The following is a 17,475-nucleotide window of genomic DNA, read 5'->3' as shown; positions in this document are numbered from 1 at the left end:
CGCTGACAGACCGAGGAGGAGGAGTGGGAGGGGGTGCAGCAAGGAGGCGCGCCTTGCGGAGGTACGCAGGGGGGATCCATCCATCAGGATTCAGAAGGGGATCAGGAGTGACGCTGCGCGCTCCCGACCAGAAGAAAGCGCGCGCCATATATGGAACTGTCGCTTTGACCTCCCATCGAGCCACGCGGTCCCACCTAGAGGGCCGTATAAGGAGCCCGCGGGCCGCTTGGGTTTTCTAGGGGAGACGCCAGTTGCTACCAACCAGGGTTATAGATTTGCTGCTAGTCGGCCTCATCCAGCCTTAAAATGGGAAAATGCTGCCCTCATCTCAACAGATTTAGCTCTCAGAGAGAGAGAGGGCCTGACATCTGACAGGTCAACCAGGAACTGAACTGAAGTCTGAGAGGGTCAATTAAGAATTCAATTGATGATCATGGTGATCAATAAAATACCTAATTCAACTCTTTGGATAAATTGGAGGAGCAGAGCTACGAAAGTGAACAGCTGCAACATGTGCTTTATCAGTTTATTCAAAACAATCCCATAATCAAATTGAACCAGGCTAGAATTGATGCATTACATGCTGCAGACAGGTTGCATTAAGCTGAGCCAATATAAATCATGTGTAAAGTTCTGGAGGCCTATTTGCCACACTTCTTAGTGTGCTTGACTTTTTGTTGTGAATAGGGATTATTGGTTAGTGTGCAGAGTAGGTCTTGTTCTTTGCCAATTTGAATTCCTGTTTCTTATTGTGCTACATGTGCAAACTTTATCAATTGCCATAAACAATTCCTTTTATTCTGAATCTGCAGTTTTGCAGGCCATGTAACAGATCTGAGACAGAAATTGAACCAAAAAGGACAGAAGCTCTGAAACAGCCAACAGCTGAAACACTATCTGCAGGAGCTACTCTGCTCAGTCACTGGAGCAGTTGGATTAATTATAACTCTACTGGAGGAGGGGAGCGAGTGCACGTGTGCATGGACGACTGAGAAAAAACAGTGTGTATACATGTATACGTTTGTATGTTGTGGCATGAAGGACAAGAAGTAGTGGAAGAGGAGGTGATAAGGAGCTTATGATACACTCAAAGTGTAAGAATGGAGACGTATAGAGGAACAAGACAACAGCTACAGAAAATCAGAGATCACAGGTTTGATTTGGTGAATTACTGAGCAGAGGCACAGAAAAAGTTGAACAGATCTGGCAACTCTAAAGCAACCTGGTGACAACAGGGGGATTCCTTGTTCAAAGCAATGAATACTTAAAAAACCTGACATAGAAAGCAATACAAATGTTTTACAGATTTAAATCTGGAACATGTTGATTGTGGATTATAAGAAATGTGAAAAGTGCTTTATTTCCAGATCATTTAATTTGCAAAAAGGAGGGCAGTTAAAGAAATATTGAAAAAGGAACAAATCTTTAATTGTGCTCTCATATCATAATCTAAAGCTGGACTCCTGAGGGAGCAGCTCTGTTAACATACTGTATAGCCTTTCATGACCTGGATCTTCAGAAAACTTTAAATGGCTTTCCAGAAGCTGGAAATGAACCACATGATTTGCTAGAACACTTATTTGAAATGGATGTGTCGACAAACAAGGGAATAAAGTTGAAGGACAGTTCAGTTCAGTTCATGATCTTTGAATTGAATTTCTTCACTTGCTTTTCAAATTAAAAATTGTGGAGATACAACCTTATTATCAATTTGTAACATAGGGTGAAAAGAAGGAGGGAAGAAAACCTACAAATTCTGCCATCACAATCCAGGGTATGCATGTGTGCCTGTGTGTATTTGGATGTTGTGGCAGGGATTGGGGGTGGAGGGGCTGCACAGCAAGGTAGAGCTACTTTTATGTACTTGTTGTGAACCGTTCTGGATCCGAGGGGCCTGTGAAACGCCTAAAATGTAAAGGAGCTGGCAGTTGTCAGGACAGGAGGGGAGGTCAGAGGGGCCGAGGGGGGGAGGAGAGCAGAGGGAGTCTCCTGGAGAGACTTCTTGGGGACAGGGAGGAGAAAGAGGGAGGTGAAAGGCCGTTGTGGGCAGCAGGTGGCAGAAAGAATGAGTCCAGTTTGTCAGTAGAAATGTGACGGAGCCAGCTGAAGGAGACACTTTGGACATAGAGGATTTTTTTTTTTAGAGCTTTATTTACAAGTAGAGTATTTTTTTATATCATATTTATCGTGTGTCGGTATTTTAACTGGTGAAATAAAAGGGGACAGGTGGAGAACATTTATTACTTTTTGTCTCCCAGAGCATGCAGTTGTCTTACCTATCCAGTTAGATTTGTATTTCAGTCCACACATCTCTCTATCTCCTGAGAGCACAGAGGGAGAGAGTGCTAGTGTTATAGTGTAAGAATAGCAACAAGCCTCGGCATTCAGATGCTGGAACCAATACACTCGCTCTACATGAGGGTCCTACCTTTTTAAGTGTGGCTGTGGGCTGTATGCACAGACGGAGAGAGAACACAGAGGAGGCTTTTGGAGATTTGATTTAGGTGTTCCATCTCAGATGTTACAGTGACGAAAGTCTGAGGATATGGTAATGTGCAGGTAAAAGTGCTCTATAGGATACACTACATGTTTTTAACCCAGCAGTTAGGTGATCATACACTGAATCTATCTCTGATTGTAGACAGATTTGTAAAAAAAGGTGAATGTATACTTTACTAAAAACTTTACATGGCCAGGAGCAGAATTTATCAGTGAATCTGTAACTCTTGACTTCTAAAAAAGGAATCTCAGATCAGCAGTGCCAGGTGTGCCAGCTCCTCTAGGAACCATATTTAAAGAGAGAGTTAATGTGCATTTACTGTTCTGACACCTTGACTCTCCAAAAGTCAGGTTTCTGCAGAAACGTTTTACTTTCAGCGATTTATTAATCATTTGAAATGATAAGCTCTTCTTTATAGCCTGCTTGATTTTCAGTTGTTTTTTTTATTTATTTATGAATGTCTGTCTTTATGCTGTTGATGGTATAGCCTTGTGTACTTAAAAATGTTAGTAAATTAAATTTGAACCATGTTGTTATTTGCACAAAATGTTATTGGATCCCATAAAGTTTCAGGACTCGTTACTCTTCCTGTTTAGCCTCATCATGTGCTGCACAGGTCAGTTATTTGCTGAGTATGTGCTGCTTTCTAATGCTGCTCTCTAATGCTCAATACAAATAAACTGCGCCTCTTAGCCAACACTGGTGAAGAGAAAAACTATGTCCCAAAATTAAAATTATTTTAATTTCAATCTGTAGTAGAATGTGTTTGGTGTCGATATCTTAGCTGACAGAAAAAAACAAGAGGTGGGTAGATGGTGTGCAGTGTTTCACTAAGGAGAGACAGAAGTGGGGGCACGACCCCTGATCAATGACAATGTTGGTCAACTTCTCTTTTTAATCATAGAAAACACAAGTTGCTAGAGTGTGTTTGTGAAGAACACCTTGTTTTAAAAAGGTGTGATGTCTAATGTTGTCAATGTTACACAAAAATAATCTGATTTATGAGGCCAACTCCTCTCCACTTGTAAACCTCTGAATGGCTAAGCTAAATTCTGCATTTCGGCCCCAGAAGCTTATTATCATGTTCATTTTCCTCTCTAATGAACAAATAAGGCCATGTTTTTTCCGTGTTGCATAAGGGCTAAAAAGGGTCAGAACCTCGGTTCCTCTCGTTCCTCAAATAGCAGGGGGGTAGATACAGAGGAAAGCGAGGGGAGCCGTAGCACATGGAGCTGGAATTAGAAACCCTCGCAGGGCTGAGCAGCACCTGGTCCGAGCCAGCTGAGCCGTCCCCTGTAAGACAGCAACACAAGTGCTGCCTCTGCTGAAGTCCCCAACCCACTGCTAAAACATGAGTTAATGATCAGAGAGTGTCAAGGGGAGTCATGGTGTCCACAATCTTACCTTAAAAGCCTAGATTCAAAGTCCTCTCTTTACCATTCACTGCTCGAAAAGGTTGGGAGGGACTTTTGAGGACAACACTTCAATAAAAGAACTTTCTCTCATCTAATATAAGAGTTAAAGATTAGTTTAAATATAGTCTTGAAAGACTTACATGTGATAATTCTTGATGGGTTTTTTAAAGCACAAGTACAAAAAGAACTACAAAAAGAAGGGAGGATAAATCAACTGTCTGTGTTGGCTTGCAGCAGTGCCAGGACGTGTGTGTCATGAGGAGACAATGAGCAGAGTCTATTAGCATGAGGAGCTCAGCACACTGTCAACAACAGCTGCCAACAGCTGCAAACACATTACTCATGTCATTACAACAAGGTTTTATTTAGGTATGATGGACTCAATGAACACTGATCCCACCAACCTGTAGTGAGGGTGAGAGGTGAACGCCCTCGAGCCTGCCACTAGCTCAAATTATGAGACAACAGCACCACCTACTGGCAGCCTGACACACTGCATGGAAGCACAAACACATTACCTATGAGAGCATTTAAATAATGAAGCAGATTGTGTTTAATGAAAATGTTTAAGTTAAAGAGCCTTTTGAGAAAACAAACAAACAGAAGAGTCCCCCTAAAAACAATCTTTCACAAATATGAATAATAATATTCCACTTTATTTGCCTCGACAAGACAGTATAATAATTTAACAAACAAGAATAATAAAAAATCTATCATACATCATTTATGTCATATTGTTTAGCAGTCAAATCATACACAAAAAAAAGAATCAGTCCTCTGCAGCCTTAAAGCATGTTGATTATAATGAGTGCTGAGTCTTACTTTCACAGGAACGACGAAACAAGTCTTGATGTGTCGGAGACGTTAATGTTCAAGGCAACTTTGTAATGAAGAATTCTTTGATGTGGGACGTGAAAATCTTTCAAGTGAAATATCAGAAGCATAGCTACAAGACAAAACGTATAAAAAAATACAGCCTGTGATAAATCATGTTGTATTTAATAAATTCATTTAGATAAAATCTGATCTCAATTTATTCTGCCATGTAGTCCGTACACGGTATGAAATATATAAAAAACCTTTACATGTATTCGATCAAACACAAACAACAGTAGTCAGCTATTCAAACAGTCCCCTCTCAGTGAGTTATGTATGAATTCATCCTGGCATGATCCCTTTTTAAAATGTGATCAGGACTGTTCATTTGAATATCTGGTGGCTGAAGGGTGTCGAGGCCTCACTGCCTTTAAAGTCTCAATGAAAAGTCAGTGCAAAGATTAGAGTCTCTAATCCCTGTCAGAAACCTTATACATGACAAATAAAACCTCTGCAACCAATGTTCAGAGAAATGCAACTCGTTTGTTGTCTTGTCACGTTTAGTAAAAGTTATTATTAGATTTAAATCATGAAACAAAAAGCTCTTCTAAAAACAAGCAAAGGGGTTTTCATGCGAGGCATAATAAGACACAAATCTTCTGAATCACTCCAGCCTGAACTCCCCCTGAGCGGTGAAGTGTATGTGCAAATATTGACTGAAGAGAATAATTTCTTTCTAGTCAGCCTCTAGCCAGCTATACTATTTAGCTAGCTCATCAGCACTGTGGCTAACATGTCTGCAGTTTTAGAGCTATTTAAGATTTACTGCGGGCCAAGTGCACGTTGTGTAAACACACATCGCTGGTAGGTAGATAAGAGACAAACACAGTGGTGAGGAGTAATCAGCCAGAAATGTTGAACAGATCTGATGTTGGTTTATAGAGAACACCGTGAGATGATCTGGATCACTGATTTGCACTTGGTTACTCGTTGTTGTCATGTTTAAAAAAAAAAGAAGAAAAAAAAAAGGATTTGAATTGGTGAACGATGAGATGAATGTTAGAAGAGGGATGATTGTGGCAACAAACACTGTGTTCGTTAAGAGCAGTGAAACATAGTCCAGAGAGTCGACTGTTTAGCAGGTATCAATCAAGTTCCAGAGTGACTGTGCAAAGTTCATTTAGTTTGACATATAAAGATGATCAGGTTTAGCAGTGTCAGGACTCTACATTGAAACGTAAAAGAAACTTAAGAGTGCAGCGAATCTTAACATATTTGCAAAAAAAAAATCAAAAAAAAAATCACATTTTAGACATGATCCACTTAGACCAAATCCACAAGAAAAAGTGTTTATTTTGAGATTAATAGCACCTCAGCTGTGATTTAAAACACATTATTTTTTTCCCCCCACAATATTCAGCAATGTTGTACAACACAATGCAGACAACACAAACAGCCTCTTTAGCTGGCTTGTTAAAATCCTCAAAATAACAAAAACAAGTTTAAAAAAAGTGGATAATAAATAGACAAATACATGATATGCTCTGCTCTGTAGATATCACACTGGACTGTTTTTGGTTTGGCTTGAAAATAATAAACAGTTAGAAATGTCTCCTTTGTGCCCACACTATTGGAAACAGGATTTGGGCTTTTCCCCAAGTTAATGGTGATGACAGTGATTTCAAAATAAAGTTCCTGTGTGAGAAACATCTCACCAGAAACTCATTCTGTCCTCCTCTTTCAGTGTACATTTAGATATCTTCACAAATAGAAAGTGAATCACTGTTTTAAGTACAAAGGTCTTCACTCTGTTTTACCCTGACTGTTATCTTAGGCGATGCTACCAATACTGCAGCAAAGGATCTTCTCTTCCCATTCCCAGCGGTGCCTTTTATATCTGTCCTCAGCCCTCATGGAGCAAAACAAGTTCTTCCCCATGACCTCACCTTCTTACTACTCGCTTCTACTTCATCCTCGTCCACTCATCTGCACTCCGTCTGCCTTCAGCTTAATGCTCGTTTCTGTTCATCTTGTAGAAACGCCTGCTTCTCCATCAGTTTCCTGAAAAGTCCCTGCCTGTTCCCGAGCAGCTCTGTGTGCCGGCCACACTCGGCTATACGCTGCTGGTCCAGAACAGCAACAGTGTTCGCATTCTGGATGGTTGACATGCGGTGAGCAATGATGACAACTGTCCGTCCTGTTGACAATGGGAGAAAGGAAAGAACTGATAAATAAGGAGGCAGTACAAAAAAAAACAAAAAAAAACAACAAAAAAAAAACACTGAACGATAGCTCTAGTTCAAAAAGGTGGAGATGTTTACCGTCCATCAGACGCTCCAAGGCTTCCTGAACCAGGAACTCGTTCTCAGAATCCAATGCACTGTGGAAACATAGAGGTTCAGAACTCTTTTCTTTAACATTTTTTAAATATGTCTCTTAGAATCACAATAACAATGCAGTTGAGTTAACACAAGCAAAACAGATAAGACATACATAATAATACTTTTTTTTTTTGCAGATTTCTACAATTATCTGGAACCACATAATAGTCTGTCTCACCTTGTGGCCTCGTCTAAAAGGAGGATCTTCGGATTCTAAGACAGAAGAACAAAAGTTACACACTAAATCAGAGCGATGTATGAAATTGACAAAAAGATGACTGGTGACATTTTGGCTGTTTGGATGTATCGAACTTGTGAATCTACCATGTTGATGAACTGACCTTGAGCAGTGCTCTGGCTATGGCTATCCTCTGCTTCTGACCACCTGAGAAACAAACACAGAGGTGAGCCACAGAAAAAACAAACAGAAACTATGTGTAAGTGGGCCCAGATGGATAAATTTAAATATTTTCATCTTCTAATAATGCTACGCTACATGACAAACATTTAATTAAAGTGTTAATTATTAATACTTGTGAAAGAACCAAAAGAAGGCAGTTGAGTATTAGTACCAAAGCAATGCATTATTGAGTTTAACTTATAATATACACTTATTTTAATAAAGTACATTGTACTGCACAATCAAAACCTTTATGACATGATCTACATCAGGGGTGGGCAACTGGCGGCCCGGGGGCCACATGCGGCCCCCATCAACCCTCAACGTGGCCCTCAGGTCAATTTTTACATATCAATTAATTGGAAACATGAAGAAAACATGATGAAATCTGCCATGAAATCATGAAAACCAAAAATATGTCCGTAATAATATTTGATCACTAGTATATGTTGAGTTAAATTTGAGACATTATTGACTGTAATCTTTTTTGTATGCTACAATTTGGCCCCTTTGGCAGTGAGAATTAAATGAATGTGGCTCTTGCTGTGAACGCAGTTGCCCATCCCTGATCTACATCTAGTTTGAAGCTGCCTGTTGTGAAGCACGTGTTAGCATGAAACTGTCATTTCTCACCTGACAATAGCACCCCTTTCTCGCCCACCACGGTGTCGAAGCCTTTGGGAAAAGTCTGGATGAAGTTGTAGGCGTTGGCCACCCTAGCAGCTCTGTAGATGTCCTCTGAAGACACAGATTCCGGGTCCCCTGCACCGTATGCTATATTATCTCTGATCGAGCAGGAAAACAGCACTGGCTCCTGGTAGAGAGGTGCAAAGAACAGAGAAGAAGAAAAAATCTTCATTTAAAGGCTCAACATATTCTGACCACTTGCAGTTAACAGGACATGCATGTTTTAAGTGTCTGTCTACTTGGTTTATGTGTTTGCAGTACAAAATGATTACCTGGCTGACAGTTCCAATGTGACTCCTAAGCCAATAGGGATTTAGATCTCTGATGTCATGACCATCCACAGTGATGACACCTGGAGGAAAGAAGTCACTATCAGAAAAGTACCCTTAAAAAAGAAGTGTTACTAAGCAGCTGTTGACTGAGAAAAGGAGAAGAAAAGAACCAACTAGCTCTCACCAGAATCAGCGTCGTACAACCTGAGCAGCAGCGAGACCAGGGTTGACTTTCCAGACCCACTGGGTCCCACTACAGCCATGATGGTACCAGCTGGGACCACTAGACTGAGGTTCTGGAAGATAGGAGCCTCCTTTCGAGTCGGGTAGGCAAAGGAAACATCACTGAACTCCAGCTGACCCTTCAGCTGCTCTGCAGGAAGCACAAGGCCTTCTGTGGGGAGGCAAAGGAAAAGGGAAAGACAGAACAAGCATTTAGGTTCATTTACTACAATAAAACTCTTACTTGGATGGCCCCTAAGTTTGTGTCGACCCCATTACAACCTATACTGTAAGCCTGTATACTCACCGTTTAGGGGAAACTCAGGCTTTCTGTCCAGCAGCTCCCACAGTCTGGATCCTGCTCCAAAACCCTTCATCAGCTCAGAGTAAAAAGAGCTCAAACCTTCACATGAGGCAGAGAAACACCAAGCCATAAGTCATCATACATGTAGTGCACAGATCAGAAAACAAAATTCATACCAGTATAGAACATGTGCTTTTGTGGTATATGTGAATTACCTGCAATACTGATGCCGACCCAGAAGGTGTACATGAGGAAGGATGAGAGCTCACCCACAGTCATGTGCTGATTAGCCATCAGAAGGCCTCCTTTGTACAACACTGACAGGATCATTATGTTCCCACTGAGCCCCGTCTGAAACACACACACACACCACCCAATTATTTGATTAAAAAAAAAAAAAACATCTGACATCACTGCTACTATCTGACACAGCACCTCTTATAACGATTACAGTCCCTTTGGGCATCTGCTGGAAAAGCTAACTCATTCTCTTTGTGTTGCAAGCAGACGATTTTGAATGTTATTTACATGAAAATATTTCAAGAGTTTATGCTTTACATCGAGTTTATTACAGACATCCAGCTAAATGTTATATAACACAGTGTTTGTAGTTATGATGAATTTCATTTCATGATATAAGAAGGGGTCTCTGACATTTTGTTAATCACCATGGACAACAAGGCTTGATTTCTATCTTCATTAGGAACAGTGCTACAAGAAGAAAACGCATGTACACATGTCCAAGATGTGTTAAAGATATGAAGAGGAAACCCTGTATTAGATCTGTAAGACCTTTCAAAGTTGTGTCATTGAGTTGTTTAAACACTCCCTTAACATTAAGTGACCTTTTGGGGGTGAGACATCCATAGAAATGTCAGATACTAAGGCACTGAAACAAGCCCAAAATACAGCTGCAAGAAAGCAGAAGCCTCTTTGCAACACTCTTCTAACCGTGGTTTTGTTTGCGTCACTGACAGGACACACACACACACACACACACACACACACACACTTACCACCCCAAAGAAGCCAGCCCGTAGTACAGCCTCTTTCCTGGCCAGGCTCAAAACCTGGTCTGTCTTCTGCGTGTATGTGTTGACCTCAGACAGCTCTTTACCAAAAGCCCTGACTGTCCGCATGTTGCTGATACGTTCCTCTGCCAACTGCACAAACACACAAATTATTTTATTACTACTTTATCTGTTGGGAATCAGGTTATCAAAACAGCATATTTACTCTGCAAATTTCATGAAGCTACCACAAGCAGTGCTGCATCTGTATCAATCTGCCAGAGTCAGTTCTTCTCACTGGATACCTCCATCTGGCGCAAGCACAGGTTGATCATTTATATAAACAAAGCCCTCTGATGACCCCCGGACAAGTACAACTATCTGTGTCACCTGAGTGCTCATTTTCTATCATCATCTCACTGTAGCAGCATTTAGTCTATAGAATAGCATCACGCTACTTGACAAAAAAAAAACTGGAGTTTGTTGCCGGTAGCCTTGTGACCCTTCAGTTGGAGCAGTGGATTGTTCGCCCTCCAAAGGCTGTGACAAGCTGTCCTTATCCAAGGAGAGGCAGCGGATTAACCTTCAGCCTTGAACTTGGGAACGTCGACACCATTTTTTTTGCGATCTCATCTGTGGACATCACTGTTAAGAGACAGATTATTATTGTGGGAGCTAGGTAGTCAGCAAAGGAGTGTCCCTGCTCCCCTCTGCTGAATTTATCACTCTCTGTGTTTTTTGTTTTGTTTTTACAGTTAGCAGGCCTACTAGTTCTGCGCTCCTCTATCGCCGTAGTATTATATTATTCTTTTAATCTCATGTTCTCACATTTAACTCAGTCCTCTCACTCAGGCTAACCTCAGCTAGACTAACATCCTCTTCCGGTTTTTGATTCAGTTACAGTCAGTGGAGTGGTATCGCTCAGCCTGACTTTCCCGTCTTCTACATCTTGCATACCCACTATAATTAATTCTCATAACTGCACCCCTATAGTATAGTATAGTATAGTATAGTATAGTATAGTATGGTCCCTATATATCCTGCGGATGACCATGATCTTTGTCCCTCTTGACCTGGTATAGAGCATCTGGAAAACGATCTCCTCAGAGGACCCGTGCATGAACTGCAGCTTCCTGGATCGCGCATTGATGGCTGCTTTTCTGTTCCTCCCTCAAAAGGAATACCTGACGGAGCAGCATGTATGCTGGAGGGACACAAAGGCTCTCCCACGCCCAACATCATCTCGCTCATAGTCTCCTCTTTGAGGCTACAGAGGCAAACGACACAGCAGCATGCATGGGCTTCATTGGCAACTCCCTCACCCACCTCATGTAGGCCCTCTCAGCTGCTCTACAACAGACTGTGATGGAAGTATCCACCACCAGTGCGGGCAAAGAGATAAATGCCCTTTCTGCGAGTGATTCCTGTCTGAGGTGGAACTCCAATGGCTCACGTTTCACTCTGTGGCCAAACATTCCTCTCTATGCCACTGACATGCCAACATCTCAACCAGCCAACCCAAATGGCAGGGTTTGACAAGCAGGCAAGACTGTTGTGCCCCTTACGGTCACACGTCAGCCTAAATATCTCCTTTGTCTGTCATGGTTACGGTAATAAGGGGAGTACTTCCTACAAACAGGGCCTATCCCACCGGATTTTTAAGGCCATCACCTATGCTAACTGCATGGCAGGCACTCTACCAGGAGGGACTCAACATCATGGGCAATTCTCAGAAGGTCGCCTTTGGAGGACATATGTGCGGTAGCCTCATGGACATTGGTGAGCATATTCACAAGATGCTACAGAGTAAATGCGGTAATCCCGCATCTATAGGGCGCAGTTCTTTAGCCGGGTTCATCTGCCTCATCAAAGGTGTAACTTTGGATTCATTGTATTCAGACGTGAGAAGAGTCTTGAAATGAGAGCTAAGATGACACCGGTAGTTAAACCTGTCTGGGGGTCATCAGAGGTCACACGAGAATTTTTTTATATAAATACTTGACCTGCGCTTGGGGGAAGATGGAGATATCCAGTGAGATGAACAGTCATCCAGGGCTGACAGGACAGTGGTTATTTTCGTACCTTCATTATGGGGAACACTAAACGAACAGTGCCGAGCACCAGTATGAACTGATTTCAATCTGCAGCTACACTAAAATAAATCTACTTTAAACTATCACAACTTCAAATAATGTCTTGCATCAATTTCATTCATTGGTCTGTGTGTTTCTGTGTACTGAACCTGTGTTGCTTGTGCCAGAGCATCCTGTGTGTGTTTGGAAATGGAGCGAAGATATCGGCCGTAGACTACAGCAAGACCGGCCACAGGAGGAACAATCAGCAACACAAAGCTCGCCAGACTAGGGGACACATAGAACTAGAAAAGAGAGAGAAGAACAAAATAGCAATTAACAGAAATAAAAGAGGAGGAAAGAAATTAGAGGGGATGAAGAATCAAACAGCAGTCATCAAGTTGCCCTCAACAGTAATTATACCAATTATCTCCATCATTTCCTTTAGAGGTTCAGTAAACCAGGAAATCACTGTACTTCCTTGAAAGGAAAACAAAGAGCATGGTTGGTGTTTCACAATTTTCTGGTATACCCTTGTAAAAGATTTAACCAGGAAAGGAAAACAAATCCTCTGTAGACTCAGCAGACCTGTTTTTTTTTTTCTTTTTTTTTTTCTTTTTTAAATCTGTAATGCTTGACCGGAACAACATAAAGAAATTGAGAAAATTAAATACTTGAGTCAGGTGTCAGACTACAGTCAGATTAGCCACATTTAAAATGACTAGCTCAGCAGATAGACTTCAATCATTTTTTTGGTCAAAACTGTAAATAGGCGGGGCGCGTTGGTGGAGCAGTGGCAGGGCGCACATCCCATGTATTGAGACTCTCGTCTCGAGCGGCAGGCCCGGGTTCGCTTCCACCCATGGCCCCTTTCCGTCATTCCCCGCTCTCTCTCCCTGGTTTCCAACTCTATCCGCTGTCCTCTCTCTGAATTAAAGGCACGAAAAAGCCCAAAAATAAATCTTTTAAAAAAACGTAAATAGGTGAACTTTTCCACAAATAGAAGGCTTTGTGCTCCTGGTATCTTTTCCCAGAGATTTTCCCAGGTGTGGCAGTCTTTAAACCTAATCTACACGTTTCTTTGAATTGATCTGAGGTACTTAAGTAAACCTGTTTCCCAACATCCTGCAGACTCTGCAGTTACTGGTAAATGCAAGGAAACCGTCAGGTCACATGCCAACAGAACTACTTCCTGATACCAAACAATACAAGCCATACATGCACATACTGCACGATGCTTTTTGTATTCTAAACAAACAAAGCAAATAACAATAAGTACTTTCTGTAATGTCTTAATGATCTGTTGTTTAATGACTGTATTGTTCCTCCAATCTAGACTGATCTTAGCAATAGATATAATATGGTATACTATTTTAGGTGCTGTGCACTCGTTTGAAATAGAAAATGATAGACATGTAAAAATAATAATAAATAAATAAAATAAAATTAACAGTGTTTTTGAGGTTGTGGATATGTTCTCTTGTGGCAAAAATCTAACAACAAATTCTTTGAAACCACACGTGACAAAACCAAAGTAACACAGCATGTGGCACAGTAATCGTTTAGTCTCCATTATGTTGTTTTCATGATCGTGGGAAGCCATAATCGTAAGTAAAATGAGATTTATTGCCCAGCACCATACATAACATATTTATTTCACAATCCAATGCGTCATTATAGCACCATCTGATTTCTCCTGATCACTATGAGGTACATACTCACCATCATACTGACACCAGCGGTCGCCTGGGCCACAGCTCGCAGCCCGTCTGACAGATTGTCTGTGATTGAGCGTCCCACCACAGCCGTGTCAGCAGAGAGGCGGTTGATGAGCTCACCAGTCCTATTCCTATCAAAAAATGCCACTTCCTGTCTGAGGATGGAGGAGAAGACAGAGGCACGGAGATCACGAACAATCTGTTGACCTGAAGTAACATCAGAAAAAAAACAAAAAAACATTAGTGTAACGATGCAGGAAAGAGTTTCCAGTGATACGATATATTACCAAGTTAACCAGAAGAAAACAAGTTATTCCACATTTTGGAAAAGCCATTTAAAATGCTACATTGTGGGGCGCTGGATAGCCTGTCATTTTGAAAATTAGTACTAAAAAAAATTATTTGACTTTTGATGGCTATCCATCACAATTTTTGGTATTCTTAAATTGAATACATTTTGAGTTCATAGAGAGAAAAATGAGAGATGATGGTTAGATGTTTTAAGAGGTAGATGATAAAACGTTAACACACTAAATATAAATGTGTACTTTAAGACTATTTAGAAAATGAACAAAATCACCTTTTGTGTCTTGACTATTGCTTATTTTATTTAAGAGACATTGATGAGATAAGAGCTGATCTTAAATGTTCCTTTGCCACGGGTAGTGCTAAAGCTAGTTAGCGTAGCGTAGCACAAAGACAGATAACAGGAGAAACACTGCTAACCTTACTTTGTTCCTTGTTCAACAGTATGACTGCATACATCTAAAAAGACATGTAATAATCCGTACACAGATATGTCGTCACTGAAAAGTTTCCAGGAAGTAACAGCATCTGGCCTCTGGGCGCCAAGACACTATTAAAGGCTCAACACGATGTTTGTACATCTCTGTTTGTGTAAGGATTACACAAATAAGATAAAATTTGTTATTTAGAGAGGTTTGGTGTTTAAAGAAAGACCAGCTGTTTCTCCTGCTTCCATTATTTATGCTAAACTAAACCCACCATATCCAGGCTCCATTTTCCTATTGTTTTCCAGTGTTCAACAAGGATTAGTTTTCTAATGCTTCCAGTCTTCAGCGTACTGATATCAAATAAACTGGAATATTTTGTTCGCCTATAATTTCCTAAGTAGGGAGAAAAGAAATACAAAAACATCCCCTGAATGATGCTCATTAAGGCAGACATGTGTGGGTTTGTTCAAAGTTTTGCTCCAGCTGTACGTGATATAAAAGTGGGATTTTCCTCATCCTGTCACTGACTGTGTCTTGGACTGTTTCTTCACATGTGAAGAATTATTCTCTGTCCTCGGCTCACCTGAGATCTGCATGACGTAGACTCTGGCAGCATTGGCCGCCCCGCCACACAGGAACACTCCTGTGAGCATGATGCATAAGGATGTCAGGGAGGCCGTCATGGTCTCTGTGTCTGCTCCGCTGGTGTAAATGGTGTCAATCACTTTACCCAAAAAGAACGGAGCGGACATGGTCACCGCACTAGAGACAGTGAGGAAGCCCACAGCAGCTGGGATGGAAAAGAGGAAGTGATGAAAAACCAGATAAAGTTCATGTGCTTTAAACAAGTTGTAGAATAAAGATTAACCTAACTCTACAACTTTAACACGCAGGGAAAAAAACAGATTAAACATATTTTACACAATCTGACTTAACATATACCGGTATGTTATTAATGTGGGACTACCTGTCCCCAAAACAAGGTCAGAGCAGGTTACAACTCATCTCCCTGAGGGGCATACACACATTCCCACACCTTACACCCAGAGCGGAACAGCCAGGATTAAAAATAACTGTCTCATATGACATGATTAGAATAGTGCTCGTGTCTTTTAAATTTACAGATTTAAACCCTAAAAAGGTTCTTCATGAGACAAAAGAAGTGCATGTTTTAGAGGCAAAAACGCTTTAACACACTGTCAAAAATGTACACCTGTCCTTCAATGTAAATCTTTTTTTTTTTTTAAAAGGGTAGAAAGGTGAAAGCCTTTGACATGTTTACAACCTTTACTTTTTGCAAGGATGCATTTTAAGGCTTGTAATCCAATGAATCAGGGAAATATAAAATAGATTAAAAAAAGATATAGAAACACTTTACCTGCCAGTCTCCATCTCTCCGGGTGGGCTAGTTGCAGAATCCTTCTGACATCCTCCAGGGGGACTGTGGTCGGTGTTTGGTCTTTCTCTGCGTCCGTCTGGGTCTTCAAAGACCCGGCTGCTGGAGGTGTGGAGTTGGCTGAAGAGCTGGTAAAGGCAACAGGTGTATGTGTGGCTGCTGTCGGTGCTCGGCCTGTCGATGTGTGCGAACAGAGTACAGAGACACATTTACTGTGAAGGAGAAAGGGCCGGGGATGGACCGATGACCTGACCCCGGTTGAATGTCTCTTGAGGGAGAGGCGGTGCTGCAGCCATAACATCCTCGGCTGTGTCAGCTTCAGTGTGGTCAAATGCACTCCATGTGTGCACCTTGACATGCTGAATAAAAGCCGCATTGTCCAAGTTAAATCGCTAAATCTGACAAAACGTGAAGTATTTCCTTTAGTTGCCAGTACGTGTCGGTGATGGATGATTAGTTAAACCCACTGGGGAAATCATGTTACTCCTCCAAACGTGATGTAAACACACCCTGTCCAGAGCCTGGTGTCGTTACATGTCGGGTTCTTACCGTTTTTGTCTTTTTTATCTGCTTGTGACAGCCTCAGTTTATCTCTTATCAATAATCAGCTGTACACCACCACCACCACCCCGCCGCCTGTCACTGTCATCTGTCGCTCACTTATCTGGGTGGTAAGGGGATGAAGCAGAAAAACACAAGCTACCGAGAACCCACCAACGCCACATTCATTCTGAATAATACACCCAGTTTTCTCTGAAGAGGTAGAATCAGGAAAGGTGACCTCGGTAAAGTTCACAGGTAGAGCTGCAAACCATTCCTCTTCCTTCTCCACGACCAGCTCAATGGCTGACTATATAAGCAAACTTTGCCAGACAAAACCAAACAAACACAGAACATGTAACCAAAAAGAACAGACAATGTTATTTCTGGGGGCAGGTCAGTGATCACAAAGTGTCTGATTAAGTATACTTCATTAACTTTAAGTGTCCCAATTGTTCTGAAGACTCTGTAGAAGAAGCCCTTTCATTAGCCTGCGTTAATATGACCTGCTTACAATGTTTGACTCCACACTGTCTGTAGAGGAAATTTAAGAGTGGATGCAAAATACGCCAGTGCAAATTTCCAATTTCGGCCGTGTAAAAATGGTGTCTAGTTTAGCCATAGACTGTAAATATTACCTACCTTATTACCCTGTCTACCACACTTTGAAATGTCCTGCACATTGACGGTAAATATTAAGGTCCTGCGATCATCGACATGGATGCATTTCTCGACATAACACCTTTATTTTTATTTTTATTTTATTATTATATTATTGTATTTTTTCTGCCTTAATTTAACTGATGTACATATCTTTTATTTTTATTTTTATTTTTAATAATTGTATTAATTTGTCCTGTTTTATTGAGCTGCTGTAATGCAAAAATGTCCCCCATGGGGATCAATAAAGTTTATCTTTATCTTTAGATTTACAGTCTATGGTTTGAAGTGTTTTATGAATCGGAAAAGGTTCCGAAATATAAATTACAAAATAAAAAAGTTGAAGTA

General features: G+C 41.1%; 1 protein-coding gene across 1 annotated transcript; it reads right to left on the bottom strand.

Moving 5' to 3' along the window:
- Positions 1-4,553: 4,553 nt before the first annotated feature.
- abcb10 (ATP-binding cassette, sub-family B (MDR/TAP), member 10) lies at positions 4,554-16,772 on the bottom strand. Its single transcript, XM_020654116.3, has 14 exons — positions 15,910-16,772; positions 15,115-15,321; positions 13,802-14,004; positions 12,250-12,384; positions 10,014-10,160; positions 9,213-9,348; positions 9,001-9,096; positions 8,656-8,865; positions 8,472-8,551; positions 8,146-8,326; positions 7,454-7,497; positions 7,291-7,325; positions 7,053-7,111; positions 4,554-6,928 (listed from the first exon to the last, which is right to left on the bottom strand). Exons 1-14 carry the CDS (start codon positions 16,301-16,303, stop codon positions 6,735-6,737), a joined length of 2,121 nt encoding a protein of 706 aa, XP_020509772.1. The 5' UTR covers positions 16,304-16,772; the 3' UTR covers positions 4,554-6,734.
- Between the last annotated feature and the right edge of the window lie 703 nt (positions 16,773-17,475).

The sequence above is a fragment of the Labrus bergylta genome, chromosome 3 (genome assembly GCF_963930695.1).
Source record: "Labrus bergylta chromosome 3, fLabBer1.1, whole genome shotgun sequence".
NCBI classification, from domain to species: Eukaryota; Metazoa; Chordata; class Actinopteri; order Labriformes; family Labridae; genus Labrus; species Labrus bergylta.
This window is presented reverse-complemented; position numbering and strand designations above follow the sequence as displayed.